Source organism: Elephantulus edwardii, unplaced genomic scaffold (assembly GCF_000299155.1).
Source record: "Elephantulus edwardii isolate Elephantulus edwardi_28Jun2011 unplaced genomic scaffold, EleEdw1.0 scaffold00023, whole genome shotgun sequence".
In the NCBI taxonomy this organism is placed as follows: Eukaryota; Metazoa; Chordata; class Mammalia; order Macroscelidea; family Macroscelididae; genus Elephantulus; species Elephantulus edwardii.
In genome coordinates, this window is record NW_006399773.1 from 3,830,842 (window position 1) to 3,856,444 (window position 25,603).

A 25,603-nucleotide genomic window follows, 5' to 3' on the forward strand; every position below is an offset into this window, starting at 1 on the left:
AATAATCCTAGAAAACTTGTAATAAACCTATAAAAAGCTGATTTGCATATTTACAAAATTTTGAATAGCAAAATATGCAACTCATATTTTTTAAAAAAAAACAACAAAAAACATTTGTTCAATGGCTATTTGTGAATTATCACGTACGTTGGGCACTTCCAAGGAATTACCTAATGAAAAAATACCCCATAAGTCAAGTAAAATCTTGACATTCACTTCACCGTCCTTCCTTCCTGTGCCTGCCAATCGATGTTTACCAAACACTGTCACGTTAACTGATGGTGCTTAGGTCAAAACACTGCACACACCCCTCCGCCCCACCCCCCCACCCGTGTTGAGATGCGGCTGCCTGTCATGAGATGAAGTCTGCTTGAGGAAAGCCACACACATTACAGCAAGCATTCCAGGTTCTTACAATGACCAAACACTTTGGTATTAATACAATGTATTCCCTGTTTTTTTCTCAAATATACAAAATATACATTTCCAGGGTTGGTTTTTCTTATTTTCTTTATAGATAGGAGTTGAGTTCGTAGTTAGACTTTTGCCAGGCTAACTGCATAACATCAGTATGCAATGCGTAGGCATGAAGCACTGAGTGGCAGGGCCCCTCAGTTCTGGTGCCTCTTCATGTGCAGGGCCAGGTGGTCGGAGCGCGAGAAGCTGCGGCTGCACACGCCGCATTGGAAGGGCTTGGCGCCCGTGTGCTTCCTGTAGTGGCGGGTCAGCTCGTCCGACCGCGCGAACCTCCAGTCACAGCCATCCCAGGTGCACTTGTATGGCTTTTCACCTGTGACACAAACAAAGACAGGTGAGGGGCCTGTTCTGGAGAAAGACATCACAAGTACCACCTCAGATGCAATAAAAAGAAAATTAATTGGTGCTCTGATTTTTACACACTATTTTTGCACATATAAATCCATGAAATAGTCAAATATGTTCAGGCAGGTTTGTCACCGCTGTCAAAATACAATTTCTGCATCAACAAAACCTTACCAAATTATTACAGGCTAAGCATGGTGGTTCAAATCCACCAGCTGCTCTGCAGGAGAAAGACAGATAATCTCCTCCCATGCTATTTGCAACCTCTGAAAACTTGTTGGAGGATTAGCTATGAGTCAGTTCTGACTCAGATGGCCAGAGGGAGGAATATAATTGGGAGCTACCTAATAGGGAACTGTTCAAATCCTCAATACCACTGATAACAAAATGCTGCTGCTATTATGTGCCATCCAGTCAGAACCGACGCAGCACAAGTTTTTACCACTAGGCCACCCAAACTCCCTTATAACGGAAGGAATATTTCAAAATGAGGCAGACAGAAGCTATTAACACAACACCCTTTCACTTGAACACACAGCCTCCAAAGTGAATGACACATAAGTTATTGTTTCAAGATTTACACTAATCTTATTAAGACTAGACTAAAATAAGTCAGAAAAATTTTTAAGTGGAATGACTTTCAAATATTATGCTTTAACATTTTCACATATAAATAAAATTAAGATAAACTCAATGGATTAGAAATTCACTACATTAGGTTTACTTTGATAGAGAATAGGAAGCCTGTATTATCTTAAACAGTGTTGTAAAAAAAAAAAAAATTCAAATCCATTCCATAAACAATTTTCCAAACACCTAACAGGTACTGTCCTGATTTTGCTAGATGGGGATGAAGATGTGTCTGCCCTCAAAATGCAGGTCATCTAATTCTATGTTTTCACGTTATAAAATAGTATTTGAGCCCCTCGAAATCTGTATTACTCAATATTTTATCCCAAGTTTTGAGTTTCTTTCAAAAACATATTTATAAACATATTTACTACTTATAATAAGTCTTAATGGAGTTAAGTTAATCATAGGCAATGAGGACCACTGTTCCCGAACAAACCCCAAATCTTTCATGGAGCATTAACTATTAATTCTTGCACTTATGTTTTAATTTTGTTATTATATTCTTTGAATCTGCCTGCGTTTTAGGATGGTGTGAGAATTTGAGAGATAAATTTGTGTATTAAAGTACTGCTGAGTTTTATTTGGACACCTTTTAAAAACTCCAAATAAATTCCTAAACCATATATAAGAGTCTGAAATTTCTCTTTAAATACAGCTTCTCCAGAAAGGAATGAACCTCAGAGTTGCTTTGAACAATTGCTTGTCACTCAGTGCCCCGGTGACACTGAGCCTGCTTCTTGAGTAGTAGTATACTCAGGAAGACTGGAGATTTCTCAAATTGAGTTTAAACTTTAAAAGATACTGTTCCCTTCAACAAAGAGGTCTAACTGTAGCTGATCTAACTGTGTGATTCTGAGAAGTATTCCAAAGCATATATACAAAAAAGGTTAAAACAGAATTTGTTTACCCTTATTGCCATAAGGATTTCACTTTTAATTCCTGCTACATCCTCTTTTTGGTCAGGGGTCAAATTAACCTGCCACTCTAGGAGGGAAAGGTGTGGCAATCTGCTTCTGTAAATATTTACAGCCTTGGAAACCTTGTTGTTGTTGTTATGTGCCATCGAGTCGAGTCGTTTGTGACTCACAGTGACCCTACGTACAAGAGTCCTAAACGCTGTGCCAACCTCGCTGTCTCAAACACATTCGTTCCCACCACTCCACTCACAGAACTGATCCATCTCATCGAGGGTCTTCCTCTCCTGCACCATCCCTCCACTCTCCCAAACATGATGTCCCTCTCCAAGGACCAGTCCCTCCTTGCAACATGCCCAAAGTATGTCAGACGAAGCTTCAGAGTCCTTGACTCCAGAGAGCATTCTGGCTCCACCCTCTCCAGGACAAACCTGTTTGTTCTCCTAGCAGTCCATGGTATATTCAACACTCTTCTCCAGCACCACAACTCAAAGGCATCAATTATCTTTCTATTATCCCTATTCACTGTCCAACTCTCTGATGCATAGCACATAACTGCAAAGACTATAGCCTGGATCAGGTGCACCTTAGTCTCCAACCTGACATCGTTGCACTTCAGTACTCTTGAGAGGTCCCTCACAGCTGACTTTCCCAATGCAATTCGTCTCCTGATTTCCTGGCTGCTGTTACCAAGAGTGTTGACTGTAGAAACCTTAGGGAAGAGTTTTATTCTGACTTAAAAGGTCAGCTCCTAGCTATTATGTGCTGTAGATTTGGAACAACTCAGAACTGACCCTCCAGCAGGTTTTCAGAGGCAGTAAATCGCACAGAGCTGTCTGCTAATCTTTTTCCTGAGGAGCAGCTGGTGGATTCGTACAATGTGACTTAGGCTTGGCAGTGGATCTCCTTACCACTAGACCACCAGAGCTTTGTTGTAGGGTGGCTAGGAGCAACTGAGAGAGTGGCTATGAGTTTGACTACATGTATTTTTTGTGTTTTGGTGTTTTTTTTAATTTGGTCCTTATATGATTTCATCTCAATTCTTTTCATTTCTTTGCAGGTGTGGGGAAGTAAACATTAAGATTTTCAGCCAATATGTTCAAATTTTTCAAGTAATATTAAAAAATAATTCATAGTCACATATCTACTTAGAAGCAAATATTCATTTATATTAATAAATGTAATTGCTCTTGTACGGCATCTATTCAGACTTGACTCAAACTGACCCTCCAGCAGGTTTTAAGAGACAGTAAATCATACTGGAGGAGAATGCTCATTTTCCCCCCATTAAGGAACTGGTGAATTTGAACTGTGTGCCTTTGGGATTTCAACACAATTTACCAACTAATGGCATTAAAACAACCAAAGGGTCTATATGAGTTGGGATCTATTGATGGCAACTAACAGTAAACTTAATTATCAATACTGGGGAGGGGGAAAAAAAATCAAAACTTCTGAACCAAAACTGTTTGGGGTTTTTTCTCCTTGTGAGAAAAAATTCCTTAAAACAATGATGTTAGTTAAATATTTAGCTGTCATTTAATGGAAGGATAAAGTTATCTAAGGAAAGGAAAAGAAATTCCTAAAGTAAAAAAAAAAAACCCCAAAAAAAAAACCCAACCCTAGTGTCCCAATTTTAAAAGAAATCATTCTAGTCTTTCGAACTAAAAGAGAAGGGGAACTGAATGTCAGGGTTTATTTATGAAACAAGGGACACTAGACTCTTTTTGTTCACTATTTTTATTGGCTGTGAAGCAATAAACTGCACCAATATTTTTAAAAGTTTACTTTACTGATTGGTTGAAATACAGTAGCCATTAAACTTCCTAAAACATTTATTTGAATTTTGGTCTCAATTTATGCACATCTATAGATTATTCAGCCAAGAATACTCGCTGTGTCTGAAACTTTAGTTACTGGTGCAAAGTCTTACTATAAAAGCTAGGACGACTGCTTCCCACTTGGGGCAGTTTCTCTGGGATTTGTTCAGGTGTCAACACCGTTCAAGCAAAACATCAGAGAGGAAGTTGGTACCCAATTTTGGGCCAAACAGCAGACTTGAGCCTTTCTTCCTCAGCCAGAAACACTATGCAAAGTACTTCTGGGAAACCAAACTGACTTCCTTCAAGTTATATTTCAACAGGATAGAGCTTTCAAAAGTTTAATTGGATTTTTACAGAACCTCTTTCCAATACCACCAATTTAAAATATTTAGTTAAGCTCTTTCAACATCAACTGTATTTTTAAGTTCTCATGCTGTTAATGTGAAACTTTCCAAAGGCAAAGAGAGAAAAAAAAAGCGACAACTCATACAGCATGAAAAACAAGCTTTGGCTTTATCTCACATAAAGTACATACTCTCTCATTCGACTTTAAAATTAGAAGAATGTTTTGCTAGGAATTCCTATCTGTGGGGAGGGAAACATTCAAGGTAAGCATAGAATCCATACTGATAAAGTCACTGATATAATTTATGGAAATGTTAACGAGTACCATTACCAGGAAAAGGAGGGAGTAGACACAGAATACAGAGTGCCAGCATACTCCAGTACTGGGTACTTATCATTTCACTTAATCCTTACAATAACCCTGTGAGTTAGAAGCAAAATGATGAGCCTCGACATTAAGAATCCTGACCTGCCACTTTTCCTTAATGTCCTACTTAAATCTTCCATTAGCAAACACTAATACAATCTTCTCTGAATGATTTAAAGGAACACATAGTGTTCAAATTTATTTAAAGATTGTAAAGCTTCTTCTGAAGGTCAGCTAAAGAATAGCTTAGTGAGCCAACAGCAGACAGCACACAGGTCAGAGCCAGGCAGAGCCAGCCCTCTGTGGAAGACCCTCCTTTCAGGGCTTACGGGTCCCCCAAAACTGCTGAGCACTGGTACTGAGTGAGAGTTACCAAGCAAAAATTACTGATAGCACCTCTTTCCTTCAGGCTAAGAAAATGTCAAGGGGTTTGCAATGCCTTTGAAAAATTTTCAAACTAAAATAATAATTAAAAAAAACAATAACAAAAAAACCAACTCAACACTTTTCCCTCTGATGAACAGATTAAAAAAAAAGTTTGAACCCAATCACAATGGAATGGAGGTTTCTCTGCTCTACTGAACATATTCAATGGACTCCTACCACGGCCTTTTCCTAGAAATGTTCTACACAGATTCTTCTCACAAAGAAAAAAAAAAGGTACAAAAAAGCAAGATGGAAAGAATTCTGAGTGGTTTTAGGTGACTTTTGAAAAAAGCTTAGTCTGACAAATTTATACCTTGTTCTTGATGTCTAGAAGACAATCAATTCTATCAGACCCAAATGTAAATGGCTAAAGACCCTCACAAGTCAAGCTAACATGCAGTAAACAAATGAGCTCATGACCTGGACGAAGGTGCAAGGAAAACTGAACAAATGAGACTTGGTCTCTGGCCTGAAGAAACTTTTAGAATCTAGAATCTATATGTCAGCCTTAGAAACAACATAAACTTCCAAAAGGGGGGGGGAGAATTATTCTTTCAATAGCTATTCCCTAATCTAATCTTAGAATTTAAGAGTCCTTGAGGTTAGACATGAACTCTGATTTCAGGAGGAAAAAATGTTCATGCAATTAGATTCCCCTTCCCACCCTCCCCACCACACCCCCAATCATGATATGCTTATGGTATTTAGAGTCTCAAATAGGCTCCTTATTATATTTGCTGCTTCAAGTCAAAGATCAAAGTAGGAAATATTTATATGAAGATAGTAATGGAAAAATATTTATGTATCTAAGAAAACAGCTCTGGTGGCTCAGCTGGAAGGAACTGCACTATCAACCCAATCTTACACAGTTCAAATTCACCAGCTTCTCTGTAGAAGGCTGAGCAAGCGATCTTTTCCTGTGTAATTTACTGCCTCTGAAAACTGGCTGGAGGGCCAGCTATGAGTTGTTTCCAACCTAAAGGTACTCAATAACAACAACAACAGAAAAAGTAGTAGGGCAATTTTGCCTCATTAATCCTTAATGTTTTTTTCTGCATCTCAGCCAGTAATTTTCCATTAAAAAAAACAAAACACCAAAACCTTTTTATTAAACCTCATTGTAGCAAATCTCCAATTCTGGAAACAGAAGGAAAAGTTGAATTCAAATACTAGTATTTTCAGAACGCATCTAATATTGATTAGATATGTACTATCCTGGGAGCTCTGGTGACCCAGTGATAAGAAGCTTTGCTTCCAAAGACACGTTCAAAAAATCCACCAGCTGCTCCCCACAAGAAAGATGGGCAATCTCCTCCCAATGTGACCAAGATCCTCTGAAAACCTGCTGGAGGGTCAGCTATGGGTGGGTTCCGCCTCGACAGTACACAACAGCCATATTGTACTCATTTGAGAAAAGGAATAGGAAATAGTAATTTCTCTTCTCTCCATTGTCAAGTTATGTTCATGCCATAAATGCTGATGCAGCATGCCCCTTTCAGAAAACCTCTGGAGTCCATCAGAGATCATTCCACTTCTCTGTATACCCATCATCATTTAACTTCATTTTGGACTATTGATTTGCACTTACACATATGATTGCTTTCTGAAGACTTCAAATTGCTGTATTTTGCCTCCATAACTAGCTTTTAAGGTTCCTCAAGGGCAGAGACTGTCTCCTATTTCTGCTGCAATGCCACAATACTCCTAATGCACCATGGAACAGTAGCATTTGTTCAGAGTCTGTCAAGTGCTTGGTTATTGTCATATGAAAAAGAAGCTTTAAGGCATCGAAGAGCACCTTGTGACTCTGTCCCTGGAACAGGGCTCTCTCTGCCTGGCTCTCATCTGCCACAGAAGAGGAGCCAAGTCAACATACACAGTAAAGGTGAACCATACTTTGAGATTATTTCCTCCTGAAGACTCGGGTTGTGGCTCCATCCTGAATTTCTTCCATCTTAACTTGTGGAAGAATAAATAAATCTACACAAATTATTTTCTACTGCGGAGACGAACTGGACTTTATTAAGATCCCCAGTGCTGGCCAAAAACACCAAGGAGATAGCTTCGGAAAGTAGGTGTTGCCAACTGTGACGTGGAGGCAGCCTATAGCCTAGTGGGCACGGATCTCAAGCTCCTACTAAGCTCCTACTATGCACTGCTCTGACAAAACAATGGAAAACCTCCTCTGTCAATTAACAGGGTTAATGGAATGAAATACCAGCTCTGGAGTCTCCTGACAAAAAGTAATCACTCAGACTCACTTTCTTGTAATACGAGCCTCAACAAAGCGTCAAAGAAATATTTTTACTTTCCCCTTTCCAAACCAAATTTTAAAATCCTTATCTTTTCATTTTCCTAACACTGAATGAGTAACTAGATAGTCTTCCCTTTAATTTTCATTTATCTTGATTACCCCAGCTAAGAAACTCCTCCCTAACCTTCAAAAGTTTGCACTATAGAGCCATCAAATTTTTAAAAGTTACCTATTGTGCACTTTTAAAACAAGGCAGTAATTCATCCTTAATAAGAGTTGTTAAAGATCCCTGAATATAAATAATACAGGGTGACAGAACAGAACGCAGTTACCGATACTCTTCTAAAGTAGGACATTACTTTGTTTCTAATCTTTCACCAGAAAAGATGTAGGTCATCAAGTAAATAGGTAGTACAGTCTACAGAACTAAAAATATCTGTCAAAATAAAATTCTTGGGTGATTAGAGTATTTTTGAAAGACTACTCTGCTTTCTACCTTCACGAATTATTATTATTATTATTACCTCAACTACAACCATCTACAATCTGATGAGCAAGATCCATACCTCCTAGCCATGTCTTTAAGTCAAATTTGCAGGTAACTCAGGACAGGTATATACAATTCTTACTTAGCTTTCCTTTGGTGCAAGGATAGCCTCCTAATCGTTCGAATGATTTTCAAGCTGCACACGCAGCAAATGAAAGTAAATTGTGGAGAAAAATTTGTTCTGAGCAGGGGCTGGTTCCATTTAGCAGAGAGTGAGTTCAATTTTTTTCAAAGTGAGCACAAAATCCTAGGTACCTACTAGAATCTATTTCTGAACTTCCTCTCGCACTAGGCTAAGTAAGAACAAAAATGCAAGAGATTACTCCTTTCCATCTTTGGATTCTCCACAATGATCAGTGAAAACTGCTTCTTGAATCAAATAAAAATTCTTAATCTTTGATAAAGATTTACCATCTCAAAGCAATGTTTAATCAATTTTTTATGCAAATGTTTTTCAGATTGACAGGACATGCTCCAGAAGCAAAGTTTAATCTTCCCCAGTAAGTCGTTTAAAAAAAAAAAAAACCTGCTAAGCTCTGATGCTCAAATGTAACTTTTACCAGGGGTCTGAACCATCATGTCCATAAGTTCGGGCTGTGTTGGTTTTTTTTGTTTTGTTTTTTTTTTTATAAAACGCTTGAAATTGTCAATGTAGAAAGTACATTTCAAAGCAGCAAAATATTGAGTTAATTGAAAGAATTCTTAACATCTAATACTACAAGATAAAATTTTTCCCCTGTAATTTTGAAATATAAACATTTTTTTAAAAATTTTACTAGGTACTAAATGTCATGCTGTAAAAATATTTTTTTAAAGCACATATGACAACTCTACTAATAATAAAGGTGAATCATTTAACTAATATTCAACTTCTATATTCCAACTGCATGAACTTCATTAAGCTAAGGTTTAAAAAATACAAAAAAACCTTGTTTTCAGCTTATGAGATTTCGCTCTGAGTAACAGCTTTCCAAGAAAATGAGATCTTTTTAATAAATATATTTTAAGTCTTTCTACTTTTTTACACATATCCACTATAATTACTTAGGTTGAAAACACTTTGAATGGTTCTTACTGGGGAAGTCAATGCAATAACAGTACCTACAAGAACACTCAATCTTTTAAAAAAAATTTTGCTGTTAGATGCCATCAAGCAGATTACAACTCACAGCAACCCTCACAACCAATCAAAACCTTGCAGATACTGTATCAAACTCTAACAGATGAAAATGGGTAGAGAGTTCACAGCACAGAATTTGTCCAGAAATATATGCCTAACAATTTTTTTAATACCCAAAGTACAGTATATTATGAAAAACTAAAAACTGAAGTAATGAACAGCAAATCTCAGAGATTAATTATTAAAGAATTATATGTTGTTGTGCAGCATTGGGTCCAAAGCGACCTGGAAATGACTGCACAGGAAGAGATTACCCATCTTACTGCCAGAGAGCAGCTGGAGGATTCAAACCTTTGGCGTGGCAGCACAATTCCTTACCGCTAAGGCATCTGAAACCAAGTTTCCACTCAGAGGCTAGGATTGGTAAATTCCGTCTCACACACTTTGGGCACGTGGCCAGGAGGGACTGGTCCTTGAAGAAGGACATCATGCTCAGAAGGGTGGAGGGACAGTGCAGGAGAGGAAGACCCCAGATTGATACAGTAACTGGGGCAATGGGAGTAGGTGTGTCAGAGTCAGTGAGAGAGTGGCTCAGGACAGGGCAGGCTACAGAGCTGTTGGACATAGAGTCGCTATGAGCCACAGGCAACTAGTGGCACATAACAGTAACAAGCCATCAGAGCTCCCTAGTACAGTGGCAGCTTATTAATTATCAAGTGCCAGCAGGAAACTCAATGTTCTACATAGTAGGAAGGCCTTAGGAATTGATCCTCTTTGCAAGTAGGCTCTCAGAGGTTAAAATTCTCTCCAAGATGATATGTGGCATTTTTTCCTAAGCAGGGACATCTCAGCTGTACATAAGACACTATAAACTGCAGCATTAAACCATGAAGTGCCTCACTTCCACTTTGTGCCTCCCATAATATCTCAACTTTCTTTTGGGGAGGATGTCTTCAATTTTTTTTTTTTTTGAGGAGGTTGTTTTTGTGACAACCTTTATCAGCCACTCTGGGACCCCTTTGTGCACATGGGACAGCCAATCCATGGAGGCTGGGTCTAAGGGATGCCTGAGCCCAAGAGGAGAGCTCAAAGGCTTGTTTTCTGGACAAACAGCAATGCTCTGCCCTTTTCCTGAACAGCTGAGACTGACAAATGATCAAAAATGTTACCACAGCTACCCACCCAACAGTTTCAGCTCTAAGCCTACGTGGACAGGAGATTATTCACATTAAGACATCTACTTTTTCTTAATTTTCCCTTGTGAAGTACTTTTAAAAGTATAAACAAATGCACAATTTCCAAGAGCATCCCACATTCAGTGTGAAGGCTTATGACATTTAACCTCTGACCTCCAGCCCATGTTAACTTGAAGTTTTTTCTCAATCTTTAGTATGAAATTGAAACATACTCAAGATACATGCATAAAAAAGACTGCTGATTATATGACTAACACAACTTTTTAAGGTTCTGAATTTATGGTAGATTGTTTTACTTTATTCATGCATTTAAAAAGTCCATTCATGTTAACTTATAAGAATTACATATTTAAAGGTGTCTTAGAAGGAACAAAAACACCTCAATGGATATAGCTTCGTCTATTATACCTTGGACAAAAATTTTGTAAGAATATTCATATGTAAATGAAACTACAAATGCTAAAACTACAAATACCTGATTTGGAAATAATACTATGTATTGACACTTTTGCTTGGAAGCCGTATTTTTCCTAATGATAAGTGTTAAGGCATACACACAAACACCTAAATAAGGCATGGTTACATCGTCCAACACGTGTGTTAGTTCACATATGTACATGCATAGTGTGTTTTTAAGTTAAATTACTTCCTAGGAAAGGGGTAGATTATGTTCCAGGTTAAAAAGCCTAACCATGCAAAAAGGATAAAATATTATTTATATGTTTTCCAAATATAAAAATCTAAATACATAAACTTGGAAAAACAAGTACTATGAAAATTCTGGTTTAAAAAACAGATCATATCTCCTACTCTTCTGTCTCAAAAGTTTTTAGTCGTGGAAAGACAGTTTGAAAGACATGTTAGTAGGAAGCGCTGACAATCTAAAAAAGTCCAAAATAAACAACAGAGCTCAGATAGTTTTAATTGCATTGTGAAAACATAGGGTAACTTGTTGTTTTCAAGCAACTGTGTTTTAAAGAAATGTTACTATGGAGTCACATGTTGCATCTAAAATGGCAATCTTTAAAAAGCAAGATATTTCATATCATCAAATACAAGATCAACAACATTCTCACATAGATTGTTTTTAAAGTCCTCAGTAAATTGTTCAAGTGAGTAAGGAAAATAGAAAAAAAGTTATTAAATGACAGAAGATATTTCTAAAAACTGATCTGCCTGGGCCTTGAAAGAAAAAAAAGCCTAAGCCTTTGTTGGCTTCAGCTACATTCACGTTCACTTAAAAACAGCTGGGGGGTGGAGAGGATGCAATGAGAGCGCCTGGGTAATTTTAAAAGGCATTGTCTAGAAACTAGAAATGAGGAGAAAACAACCTCAATGCTCTATGATTACCCAAGAACGAGTTTAGCCAGACGAACAAGTCGGCTACAAACCCTCCCCAAGGCATTTGAAAGACTATCAAACAAAACTTTATTAAACTGGATTACATGGCCTCACTCATTAAATGTTGAAGGCCAAGTTGTTTATGACCAGGTGAAAAAGTGGATGTATGGGACCCAAACCGGGCCTAGGTTCTCTTTTCAGTTTGCTTTTTATTGGTACAAGCATTGTTAAGACAGCTCACTATTAAATTTCTTGCCAGCAGGTCAAGCTCCTGAATCACAGGTACAGGCACTCAGAGCACTAAATCCTGACAGAGGTTGAAAGGCTATTTAGATATGCTCTCACTACATCTCTGCAATAAGCAGTTGATTATATCGTTACGTGCAATTGTATTCCTCTTTTATTATCAGACTTTAACCCCATAAAAATATGCTCCCCCTTCCTACTATCTTCCATTCAAGGACTTCCCAGAGAGACCAAAAAAAAAAAAAAATCCCCCCCACACACAAAAAAAAAACCCCAAAGAAAATGTCATTCCCGTTTCTAAACATTCTCCCCACCACTCTTTAATCAAGAATTCAAATAAAGACTCAATCTCAAGTTTTTAGTAATAGACTATCTATTCCTTGTGAAGACATATCTTAGTTCTTCTAGATTCGAAATTATTTTCTAGGCATCCATTTGTATTTTGAAAAGCTTGGGTTGGGTTTTACTTTATGCTTAATTTTTTTTTTATTTATACATAAATTTTACTGCAAGTATTCTGTTTAAATATAAACGTAATTCCTACTTTGGGCTTTTTATGCGTTTTCCTTTTTACACAATCTGTTTCTAAAAAACTCAGGCCTGAATTATCCATTTATTTCTATGAAAACTATCTCTCAAAAAGTCCTGGAATCTAACACATTGCTGCCCAATACTGAGATTTCAAGAAGTATTTATCACTAGGGTACCTGATACTTCCCAACATGCACACAAAAATGTCTGCAACCGTATTTCTCTCAGTGCTCTATCACAGCACTGACCTTTGTTCAAATGCTTTTACTTTTTAATGCAGCAGTTAGAAGATAACTACTTCATTTATCAAAACTCAATTTCCATAGTAACATCTAGCCTGGGGAGATTCAAGTCCTCGCACTAATCCAACAACCCATTCAAAGGAACTGTTGAATACTTTGGTTTCCATAGCAATGATGGAATAATACATTTTGCTAGGTCATTGCTTTTATTAGCAAACTTATTCTTTGAACTTTAGGTAAGGCTGCATTTATTCAGAGGGGGGGGAAGCAATCATTTTATGTAAGTTCCTTTCTTTATGGCTGTTCTTGTAAGAAAGTCACAAATAGTAACCATGTATACATTTTAAAATATTTTGAGTATTTGGTGGCTTTTTCATGTATGCCACCTACTCTCATTTTAAAATGACTTAAAAAGGAGCTCTCAAGCACGATTCTTACAGAGCTGACAAAAATAAATATTTAGAGAGAAGGCTAAATTTAAAAACCTGTCTTAAAACAGGGATGAAACAAACTAGAATAAAGAGAAAGCCCCCAAAACACATCAAATGTAGGCTGAGGCAGCATGTGCAGTAATTTCTAAACCACAATCCATTCTAGGACTACCTAGGCTTCAATTCAGCAACTTCAGCCCAACCTTTCATCACACACAGAAAACATGCTAAATGTTTTGGGCTAAAGGTGAAATTAAACGTATTAAGCGGATATGTTTTATGTGCTATAGGAAAAAATAAATTTGGTCCTTAAACTGACTTTATAGGTGCAAAAATCAGTTACAATCTCCTCTCTCCCAAGACAAGAGCAGTGCCTTTTCAGTGTTTAAATCCATTAGTAAATGCTGTTGTTTACATTTTTGAGTAATTAATTCTATGCAAGGTGACGGGCAAGGTCTTAGTGAGGAGACGTTCATCCTTTCCTGAAACCAGCTTTTTTACTGAACTAGATTTTGAGCCAAGCCAGTACTGAAAAGGTAGGCCATTAAAAAATAAAAGTTGACAGAAGAAAGAAGAGATCAAACACGTGTTGGCTTTTAAAAGGATGAATACCACTTACACTATTTACACAACTCACAGAATTAACAAGAAAATTACATACCAGTATGAGTCCTCAGGTGAGCTTTTAAATGAGAAGACTTTGTATAAACTTTTGTGCAGCCTGAAATAAAGGAGAGGAAGAACAGCTTGTCATTCTGGAGAGCCTTTTGAAATCTTTACATTTGATGATTCAGTGTTTAAAATCTGGCTTTAAAAGAAATCTCTCATGCTAGATATTTGAAGCTCCAGTTTTAAGTTTTTAAGAGCCCTCCCCCATTACCTTATTAAAAAGGCATAAAGCGATTTGTCTCAGACATCACTTTAGCAGGAATGAATACAGATAACCAAGCCAAGCTCCCAAAGGAAAATCTGCGTTTATAGTCCAGCAGGTGCTTTATATACTAGTAACACATACATCAGTGATTTAAGCGCTACTATAGTACAAATTCGAAATAAATGTAAATGGCTGCAGACCTGAGAATCTTAAACCATTATTCATGATGACTGTAATTTTCCATACTCCTACATTTCATGTTTTTTTTTTTCATTTACCATGTCATGCCATATCATGTACCATAGTCAAATAAATTATACCCCATATTAATCATCTAAACTAGTGTATGCCAGCAACAGAAACATTCATTACCCCATTATCCACTGCTGGTGAGTCAATTCCGACTCAGACTTTGAAGGAGAAAACAGAGGTGCTACACAGGGTTTTTCCATAGTTGTCAATCTTAACAGGAGACTGCCACATCTGTCATGGAGTGACTAGGTTATACCTGTTGACCTTATGAGGCGTTTTAAACCCTGCGTCACTGAGGTTCCTTCAGAGAATCACCTTTATTCTAGCCTGGCAAAACTGTCTACTCAAATGCTACTTTACTAACACAGTTTATTTCCCCCTCCATCTAACTTCTGGTGGCACTTAACTCAGAATTAAAAACTCCATTTTATCAGACTGCTATGTTAAACAAAGCCAACTGAAGCATAGCTCTAGAAATTAAAATTTTACTTAATATCTAGGAGGGGAAAGGCCACAGTAACTTTCCCCTAAAACCCATGAGCCATTTTTTTAAACCCATAAAATGATTACATATTGTGACAAGGCAAAAACTAGGATAAGCACAAAGTATGTGACTTAATTTTTTAAAACCATCAAGTAAAATGTAAATCTTTAAATCTGAGGCTGAAAGATGGATATGCATATACACAAAACACATTCATATATTGATTTCTTAACCTGGTAACAATCACCTACCAGGGTAATCGCAGTAGTGTATGCGTCTTTTCTCCAAATCGGGATTACTCCTTCTATTATATCTGACAGGCTGGATGTTCGGTGTATTAACTGGCAGGGTGGCAGGAATATTTGGATTGTGGATGGCCAGTTTAGAAGCAATTGTAGCAGCATAGGATGGAGGTGGGGTTAAATTCTGGAGCATCTCTGCTTGTCTATCTGGACTTCCAGGCTCTGAGCTTGGTGGTGATGGGGGAAAGTAAGTGGCCTGCTGTGGAAGAAACTGACTTGGCATTGTGTATGTGCAAGGGGGCATGCCCTGAAATTGTTTCACTGTCGTCTGCGGGACAGCAGAGGTGAGCGTGTTAAGCCCAGCCATGGCAGCTGACACAGAAACATTAAGAGAGTCCATTACTGCTGTCTGGTTTGTTGAACTGGGCATATCTAGATCCGGTGTGTTCAGTAGCTGGTACAAGTGGCCCTGCTGGGGAGGGACAGACAGATGAAGATCTGGTGTAGGAAGTTCTTGTTTGATGAAGATATTGTTCACCTCTGGAGCTGCGGTCTGATGTGTGTTGAATATACTGGTGAACTCGGGGAGGGCCTGGGTCTGGGCCGGAGGAGGGGCAGTCGTTTCACTCTGGTGGCTGAAAATGGTAACAGGTTCTGTCTTGATGTGTGTTACGCACGGTCTCTGGGATTTGTAGAGGCCAGTTCTCAGGTGAGTGATGTCAGGGAGAAAGACGTTCATGTTGATACTGTAAGGTAACCCTTCACTGTCAGTGAAGAACTGGTCTACGACTGAGGCACTGTCTCGTCTATACTTTTTATGCTCTGGAATTATAGGAACTGGAGGAAGCTGAGGTGTCAGATACTTCTCCATTTCACATCTTGTCTGAAAAAGAAGAGAAACAAAAAAAAAAGAACATGATCCACCTGTTTTGAGCATCTCAGGAAGGCCAAACTGCTTACTAAAATCCACTCTCCCCCTCCCCAAATCTCTTTAACAAATATTAGGGGAAATTCTTTCTAGGAGTTTCCTATAAAAGAAGAAGGTTTATTTGGTCAACTGTGTAATAACTGGTTGGCCAAAACCTCAGGAAACTCTGTATAACATGTATTTGCTAAAATCACTTCCCCAATCAACCCTAGACAAAAAGTGAAAGAGGCAAATCAAAGAAAGAATGGAAGCAAACAGAACGTATTCCTTTCTGATGCAATAGTCAAGTATCACCCACATACAAGGAAGAGTCCCTGTCCCACTACATAGTAAGTCTGTAATTAAAGTACAACATTAAAATACTGCTAAACTACCTCAATTCTGTTCATAGTACGTTAAATTTAACTTTCTTAAAAAAAAAAAAATACACAAATCTTAAAACCAGTATACACTGAAAAGTTTTTACTTGGATAGATACTGTCGAAATACCTAATCTAAAACATATTCCTTGGCCATTTTCAGGGCCTTTTCTTGTTTGTAGTTCAATGGAAACTTAAATCCAGTGTTTTGAGAAAAACACAGTATCCACTGGAAAAAAAAGAACAAACCTTCACATTCAACGTTTGATCTGAATGCTGATTCTAATCAGCAGATTCTGTAATTGTCTAATATGATAATGAAATGTTCCTATTCATATCCCTATCTAAAACAGATCTTTAATTACCTAGTTGGGAAAATCACTCCCTTGGTAGAATGGTGCTAAGGGGCCGTGGGTGGGGAGGCTGCTATATTGCTAGCACAGTCATCAGCAAAACATTTATCATGTCTTTTTCAGTGGGCCATGCTACATTCCCCCTGACTCTGTAAAAAGCTCACTCACCTCATCCTCTCCGTGTTTCCAAAGCTCAAAACTGACCAGCTTAATTAACCAAATGGGGACTTTTTTAAAGCCAAAAATCAGTTTATGCAGAGATACCTCAATCTATCAAACTCTTTCCTTAGTACAATGTAAGCTTACTTTTTCCTGTTAATTTTTAACACAAATAGAAATTCTGAACGAAAAAAAAAATACCCCAAATAACTGAAATAGCTCATGGAGCTCACTCATTCACCTTAATCCGTGAATTAGAGTCATTTTTTGGTCACGACTTCATTTCAAAAGCATTTCATTTGGGGCCTCAGATCATTCACTGTGGATGAGGATGAGGTTTCCCAAACAGACTCCATTTAAAAATAAAATTAAGACACCAGTCATGTGAATCACATCTCTGACAAATGCCACCGTCCTCTGACTGCACAGTGGCATTGGCAAACAGACCCACCGGAGCAGGGGCTGGGTAGCAAACACACAATATACCAAGGGGCTCTATTAAATGAAGTGTCTTGAAATAAACCAAACTAAAACCCTTTCGTGCACTGCGCTCCCGTGGCGGTTAGTGGTTTCTGATTTTAGCTCTTCCAGCTGTTTGCATGTGGGTATGTTTCCAATTTTTTTTTTTCTTGGGACAGGCTAAAAGTCCCGGGAAGTTTTTCTGGGCTATATGACTCCGTGCGTGGGCGAAAGAAACAGGCGGTTGCTCTAATTCGGCTGCTGGGCAAGTGTAAAGCCAACTGCCAGCTTTCAACGCGGCTCCGGGAGGAAATTTACGCGCACGCCAAGAAAACAACACCCCCCGGTCTTCTTTTAATCTTTCTTTGCAGGGAAAACCAAGAACTTCTTCAAGACAACCTCAGTTAACAGGCGTTTCTCAAACACGCAGCCTCGCAATCGCGTCTCAAAGCAGGTTGAGCCAAGGGGTTGGAAACTGGCAAGAGCCTCTCCCAACACCTCAACTTGCTACTAACCCGAGACATGGGCGCGGGTGCTGCGTGGGAGATCCCCAAGGCTAAGGCACCGAAAGTAGTGGCGACATTTAAGTAAAGTTGGACGCGGGTGCAAGCTTTCAGGCCCCGGACTACAGAAAAACCTGAGCAGCGCAGGCGAACCCTGTTAGCTCATTAGCCTCTCCCGGAGCGCCCTGCCAAGGCAAACTCATCTCCTGGGGTCCCCCCTCCCAGGATGCCCCCTCTTTCTCCCCGGGAAACGCAGGTGCCCGGGCTGGAGCGCGGGCCAGGCTCGGCCCCCCTGCACCAGCTCTTGGTGCGCCCCGACGCGCTCCCCAGCCTGGAGCGGCCCCTGTCGCCCGCGCGCCGCAGCGGCGGACACGCCCGAGCCCCGGGAAGGCAGAGGAGCGGAGCTTCCTACCTGGACCAGCTCCTCCGGCGGCAGCCGCGGGCCGGCCGCGGGCTGCGGGGGCGCAGACTGTCCCTGCGAGTGGTGGTGCGCGTGCTTCAGCTCCTCGCCGGGGAAGAGCGCCGCGTCGCGGGCCGGGTTCGCGGCGCCCAGCACCGGCTTGAGCTGCGCGAAGACGGGTTCGTCCTGCGGGGCCGGCGGCTGGGGTATGGGTCCCAGGCGGGCGCTCATGGTCAGCACCCGCGTAGCCATGGGCACTTGGGGGCGGCTCCGGGCGCGGGTCGTGCGCTCGTTCCCACCTCGTCCACTCCGGCGCGGACCAGCGAGCTCGGCGCGGGGGGCGCGCGCAGAGGAGGGGGAGATCGCCGGGCGGGCACCTCAGCCGACAACAGGCGCGGTTTTTCGAAGGCGCGCACGAAAAGCAAAACTCTTCCGCTCGGTCACGCGTAAACGCCAACGTCCTCCGGTCGGCCACTTTCTCCCGCCCCTCCCCACAGCGCCCTCGCCGGAGCTCGTTCCCGCCGACGCCGGTCTCCGCGAAAGAGCTGCTAGCGCGCGTACCTGCCCTGCGACTACTGACACTTGACGCCCGCCTCTATTTCACCAACTCGAGGGAGGGTGGAGCCCCATGCCTAGATTGACAGCACTTCTGCCAATCGCGAGACGCGGGGCTATCCCTGTCCGCGAGACCAGCCTATGAAAAGGAAGAGCTTCACCGAGGGCCCCGTCTCCTTCGGGCCGACCGCACCCCTCTCGGGCCACGAGCTTCGCGCGCAGAGTGGCCGCGCAGTTTGTACACAACTTGTCTGACAGATTGGGCTGCGCAGAGGGAAGGAGAGCAGCGGGTGGAATCTAGGAAGAAGGGAAATTAGGGTGGAGACACTGAGGGAGATTTCTTCGGTCTATTCTCTACCACAATTAGGGAGAAAAAAGAGTTTGCACGTCTTAGGTGTTGTGCAAGGACCTGAAACTCAAAAAGCTGAACCCAGACGGCGGCTTGATGGGGGCGCTAAAGTTCTTAGAAAATGTTGAGTGTGTATTTTTAAATACACAAAATGTACTCTTCTTTAGCAGAAAAGTAGGGGCGGTATGATAAATTAAAAAACAGATCTTGTCTCTGTTTATCTTTGGCAGCAAATACATCTATTTAGCAAAACAAATTCGGAATGTCCTGAATTACAAATATAATGGCAATTAAAAAAAAAAAAAACACAAAAAACTTAGCATAAAAAGCCTGTATTTTTCCTTCTGTTTAAATGGTTACGAGAGACGTTCTCGTACATTTCTGTCTCGTACTCAAGTGTAGAAGAGAAGCGTATGGGGCATATACATTTTGAAATATGGAATATCTTAGATATTTTTTCTCAGCAAAGCACGTAATCCCGTTCAAGCGTTAATGAATAGGTGAAATATGTACTTAAATAAGCATTACACCTTTGCCTTAATTTTACTAGTACGTATGCTCAGAAAATGGAGTTGAATATTTACTAGTTGACCTAACTCGGTGGCCCTTTAGCCTACGAAGAGAAGAGGCAAACATTAGGCACACAGCAACTGAGAGTTAGGAAATAAATTGTGTAAGAAAGTAATAGCCAAATATATTACCATCCATTTAGTGTGTTATAATGGGAAGGTGAATTTTTGCCAGCAATCGCCTTAAGAAACCACTTCCCTTGATCCTTAATGTTCTTGTACATGATTTTATCTGGCTTATTGGGAAGCTGGAATAATAAACTGCAATAAAAATGCCTGGAATATTACTACATGTGTATTATATGTTGACAGCACCCTCGAAGCATTAGACAATTTTACGTACACAACAGCCCACTCATCACTTCACAGTGAAGCAGCTTTAAAAAGAATTCTAGCAAAATGTTCACTTCCAAGAGTGGTATCTATTGAAAGATCTAGATCTCCTTTCCAATGTGTAAATAAAAAATTAGTATGTACACCAGCTATATATTATGGGAAGAGATACAATTATGCTGTGAAATAGATGTTTTTCTTCTTTTCCTTCTTGTTAATGCATGATTCACTTTTATAGCTATAAACACTAAGAATAGTGGACAACTACTTTCATGTATTTAATAAGTGTTTTGCAGTTTTTTCTAAGCAAACAGTTCCACACTGCTCACCTTCATCTTTTAAAAAGCAGTCCTATTTTTAATAATAAGCTTTGAATTAAACAGCTTAAAAACAGACTGTAGTATCCATATAGGATTTAATATAATGTTGAAATTTTGAACTTTGAATCTTACTTTTTTAAAGCTGATAATATGACCACACTTGTATGTGTCATAGATAATTCTTAATAGAACTTATGCAATCTCTTTTCTCTCTTTTAAGTTTCGTCTAAATCTAATATTCATTTATATTTTAATTTTTTTAACTTCCTGAAATCTTTCCTTCTTTCTTTTTATCAGCTTCACTGTAGTCTATTATTTTCATCCAAGTTTTCACTGCAATAAAATCCATTTATTTTACTGCAAATACGGTATACTTTGACACTACTTTTTAACATTCTTTCATTTACAAAGACTTTCCCATTGGGAGAAAAAAAAAAAAACCCACAACACACCAAAACCCAAACTTTTTTTTTTTAAGCCAGCAACTATTTGATACATTTTTAACAATATCTTTTTATAGTCTTCTTAATTTTTTTCACATTTCTACTTTCTTGACTGAAATATAGATATGAACCTAGGTTATTCTGATTGGGCTGATGTTTTTAGTAGAAAAATGGAAAACATTCCTTTTTAGTTCAAATGCAGTAGTAGTTATTTAAAATTTGAGGATTCTTAAAATAATAGCTATCACTTTTAAGTAATAGTTCCTCTGAAATGCCATGCTCTGCTTATCTCACAGAATATATCTGGCATAACCCTGGACAAAAGTACGACATTGGCAAGTAATCTTTTTTCTGAAACATTTGCCATGCAATTCTGATCATATGAAGAACATGTCCAAGTCAGCTAACTGCTGTTGCTTTCTGTTAATACAAATGCTCCTGCTGAAGGCCTGTTTCATAAGCTTAGCGAGAAAAGGGTTAAAACTTGATAACTATTTTCCATATGTTCTAGGTTTCTGCACTGATGTGAAGCCAGGCAGTGTGAATGGTGAGATCCTCAATTACCCTGAAACTTCTGGTTCTTTGCATTCCTTCCTGCTTAGTAGTGCCGTACCATGAGAAAAGATAGAGGAAAACAAAAAACAAATGTCAGATTTCGGAGATCACTTAGTGACCTGGCAGTGGCTTGTTAACTGAACTATGCCAAAAGAGAGGGTTCTGAGAGAAAGGAATTAAAAAAAAATTGACTAGTCAAGTTAGGTAGGAGGGTAAGCATAGAAGCAGTGCATGCTTAAGTCCTTAGTCACTGGGCAACACAGACTTAGTCTTAGAATAAACCCTAAGTGTCACTATCTTTACGGGAATAAATAAGTATGAATGTGTGGGGGCTGACCAGGCAACAAAAAATGATAGGGGGAAGGGGAATTTAAAGGAGGGAGTGGAAAAAAAAAAAAAGATAAATAAGTACTAAATGATGAGATGCTGGAAATATGACACTATCTCTAGGGTAATGTTCACATTAAGGCATGGCAAAAGAAATATTTTCATTCAGTTATTTGGAAAAAGCTATCAGAAAGAGTTTAAAATTAAAGAATCTGGAATATTCATTCGGCCAACACAATTGTACTCATTTTGATTGGAAACTTGTTCCTAGACTATCCCACTTCTGCAAAATCAGAATCTAATCACAGTGTGTTAGGAACACAGAAGCAGCACTTGGATAAGTAAAAATCAGATTTTATTTAAAGTGTATTCTTTTAGAGTATGATTTAAGTAAAAGTTACTTTCTGATATTCATAGATTCTCTAGGTGGCATGAGGTATCAGTGGATGCGTAAAACAGAATCAACGTCCTCTAAAACATTTCAAACGTTTTAATCTATTTTTTTCTCCATTACTGTGACCAACTTTAAAACACATTTTACACAGTCAAAGGAAGGAAAAGGGGCACATTAAATAGAAACTTCAGTTAAAATCAGTCAGAATCCAATCCATTTGACTCCTAAGGTTGTTACTTACCTGATGAAAAAAAGTGTGTCATTTAAACACAACGATACACTTAATTTATTGTATAAACTTTCATTTTTCCTTACTAAGAAAAATTTTAATGTTATGAGGAGGTGGGGTTTGTTGGTTTTTGGGTTTTTTTTTTCACTGTCTTCTACCCTCAGTTCTTAACAAATTAAGTTTTGCATTTAAGTTTGGGTTTGAATGTGTTCTTTCTGAAAGTTCTCATAAATCTCCCGTTATTCCTAAATGTAGAACACTTTACCTAGTCCCATTTAAAAATGATAAGATTTAAAAAAAAAAACAAACAAACAACCACAGTTGATTCTTACCTTTCTGGGAGACTGGAATTGCTGTTTCCAACTTGTTACTATAATTAGCAGACAAAAATGGCATAAATATAAATGCCTTGAAGCAAGTTACAGGCCAAGCATATTGTAGCTTAAACTGTACAGTACTTACATTCTGAGTCTAAACATGATAGAGAAGGTTAAGATAAGAGTAGAAGCAGTCACACCAAACAATCTTTTAGAACATTAAGGAGGGCACATCATCAGCATCACAATGAGAAGAGTGTTGAGCCAGTTGCTGTTCCTGTCATGACAAACGCAGTTCTGGCACTGTGTTTTGAGGCACGTGAAATAAATGCTCAAGTGGGACGTTCACAGTCATGTGGGAATATCTTTTTTTGCTGGTTGATTGACAAATGAAAATTTTAAATAATAGTGCTAAAGCCAATACCGATTTTCCTGACATTTACTTTGATACACTTGTACACCTTTTGTGGAGGACAATTTGATAATAATTTTCAAGGAAACAAAAAAAAATAAATATAAGCTAGAAAAGTACAGTTAATATATCTTCTGACAATTTGTGTACATAATTGCATATATGTCATGCAATAGGTGATCTGGTGGGTAGAGAGTTGTGCTGCCAATTCAAAGGCAGACAATTCTAATCCACCAACTGCAATCTCCCCTTGTGTGGTGTATAGCCTCTGAAAACCCACCAGAGGATCAGCTGTGACTTGGTTTGCATTCAAAAGCACATAACAGCCACACACACATAAAATAAAATTGAGAAAAGCCTAGATGTCCCATTATGGGGGTAGTAATTAAATTATATATTCATCCAATGACTACTCTTTGTCACTAAAAATCATGTTATTAAAGAATATTTATTGCCATGGGAAATGTTATGCTAAATTATGCGGAATAGTTTATTAACAGAGAATGATAAAAAGAAAATTAAAAATGTATATTTTTGGTGCCTACCTTTGGATGTTTGAATTAAAGATAGTTTTCAATTTTTTTATATTTCTTTATATTTTCTACCATGAATCATCATGCATTTCTCTGAGAGTCAGAAAGCATACTTTTTAGTAACGGCATAACTATTACTTTTCTACAGTTACAGATTCATTGGAACTGGAGGTAATGAGCAAGGATTTTCTATTTGATGTCAGCAACTGCCTCTACCATTTGACACCACCTTGTACTGAAAAATAAGTAAACTTTATTAGCCAAACTGCCACATTTTCAGGATTCACAGAAGCAGAAGAAAGCAAAAGGCAGATTACAAAGGAGAGTTTGAACTTGACAAGGGACAACTTAGGTTTGAGTATATGTAGAAGATATAAAGATTTCCTTCCTGTGATTCATTTCCTCACTGATCAGCAAGGCTGCTTCTACCATGATTTTCATCCAGCATTCCTCTTAGAACAATGTCCAGCCCACACAAAGTTGACAACAATGTTTGGAGAACTCCATTTTATTCTTAAAGGTTTCAAAGCTAAAATTAAGAATAATGTCTGAGAGAATGTTGCTTGAAAACATAGAAGGAAATACTGTTAGAAAGCCAACTCTTTTCAGTCATCACTATATTCATTGATTCAGGTAAGAATGAAATGGAACTACAAAGATGGGGTCAAATTCTTTAAGAACAGGACAGACTGTCTCAAAATATTCCCCTACAGATGACTTATCAACGACACGGAGAAATGCAAACTTAAGAGTGGAAAGCCATGACAGACACTACCATAAGCTAGTAATTAAAATTAACATCATTATTAATTGACAGTATTGAATGTCCATTCACTAGTGAATCATGAATGTGATGGAGTGAGCAGAACTTACCACCATTTCTCTTGTATTCTAGTCAAAAATGCACAACCTGAAATCTAACCATGAGGACAGATCAGACAACCTTCCGGGAAACACCTGGTCCATCCTCTCCAAAAATATGTCAGGAAAGACACACTCGGAACCTGTTTCTTCTTAAAGGAGTGAATGACTGGGCTTGATGGTAATGAAGGGAGGGGACAATTAGCAAAATTTTATTACGGATTACCTTAGATAAGAAAGCAATGCCGCATTGTTTCCCCTTGTTAATAGAACTTTATACAGGAGACTAGCCTTGTTCTTAAGGTTCACTGAATCTGCTGCTGTCGTGATCATTCACTGTTACATCAATATTTATCCATAAAAGGTTATGTTTATCATTAACTCTCAAGAAATATTGCTTGTGTGTATGTGTGGATATCCAAGTCTCAATGTATCCGTATAAAAAATATAAACCCATTGTCTTCAAGGCAATTCTAGTCCCATAAGATTTCCAAAGCAAAAACTCCCAGCCACCGTCAGTCAGCAGGGCTTCTTATCTGCCAACTAAAAGGGAAACATAAAGGGAGAAAATGTTAAGGATTAACAGATGAATCTGTATGAAGAGTGAACAAGATAAATTCCTCATACTGTTATTGCAACTTTTCCTATACTCTTAAATAATTTAAAAAACAAATAAAAAAGAATAGGAGTTGGAAGGCTATCTGGTTTACTTAAATAGTTGAGATTTTGCTTTCTAGAACTTTTCTTCCCAGATTTGCAATTAGTTGTAGGAGAGTTAAGAGTTCACCTGAGAAGAACTTATCACAAAATTCACAGAAAATTATTTCGTTTATCCATTAAAAGACACCCCACCCCTTTCCACAACTTCTATGAACCCATAATTTCTGTTATGCTGTCCTGAGCACCAACTAGCATTGCACACTTTCCATTTTATGATACCCCCATATCAGATTTAAGGAGTCCTGTTGTATATAGTGTGTTACAGGTTGTGCTGGAAGCCAAAAGGTTGGCAGCTGGAATCCATCAGCCACCCTGCAAGACAAAGATGGACATTAAAGGTTTACATCCTCAAAAACTCAACTGACTTCCATCAAGAGTGGGAATTAACTCGGGAGCTCTGGGTTAGATTTGGGGAGATGTGTGTGTGTGTGTGTG

General features: G+C 38.8%; 2 protein-coding genes across 4 annotated transcripts in view; both read right to left on the minus strand.

Moving 5' to 3' along the window:
- Positions 1-600: 600 nt before the first annotated feature.
- On the minus strand, positions 601-22,824 carry KLF5 (Kruppel-like factor 5 (intestinal)). Of its 3 annotated transcripts, XM_006882711.1 has the most exons (5): positions 18,378-18,503; positions 18,264-18,305; positions 15,100-15,973; positions 13,900-13,959; positions 601-790 (listed from the first exon to the last, which is right to left on the minus strand). In XM_006882711.1, the coding sequence occupies exons 1-5, from the start codon at positions 18,501-18,503 to the stop codon at positions 612-614; spliced, it is 1,281 nt and encodes a 426-aa protein (XP_006882773.1). In that variant the 3' UTR covers positions 601-611. The 3 variants fall into 3 exon arrangements, with proteins under 3 accessions (XP_006882773.1, XP_006882774.1, XP_006882772.1); XM_006882712.1 differs by lacking the exons at positions 18,264-18,305; positions 18,378-18,503 and adding an exon at positions 22,658-22,824; XM_006882710.1 differs by having other exon boundaries at positions 18,264-18,814.
- Positions 18,964-25,603, minus strand: part of PIBF1 (progesterone immunomodulatory binding factor 1) — a 311,116-nt gene continuing 304,476 nt past the window's right edge. Inside the window, exons 17-18 of the mRNA XM_006882728.1 lie at positions 22,658-22,796; positions 18,964-19,103 (exon numbers count right to left, since the gene is read on the minus strand). Coding sequence (XP_006882790.1) covers positions 18,964-19,103; positions 22,658-22,796 — 279 coding nt within the window. The remainder of the gene's footprint in view (positions 19,104-22,657; positions 22,797-25,603) is intronic.

Excerpts from the sequence above, each read along its gene's own strand:
- KLF5 (XM_006882710.1), bottom strand. The coding sequence starts at position 18,503 with ATGGCTACGCGGGTGCTGACCATGAGCGCCCGCCTGGGACCCATACCC. Across the intron at positions 15,974-18,263 it reads CGCCGGAGGAGCTGGTCCAG|ACAAGATGTGAAATGGAGAA; the intron begins GTAGGAAGCTCC and ends CTTCTTTTTCAG. Across the intron at positions 791-13,899 it reads TCACCTGAGGACTCATACTG|GTGAAAAGCCATACAAGTGC; the intron begins GTATGTAATTTT and ends TTTGTGTCACAG.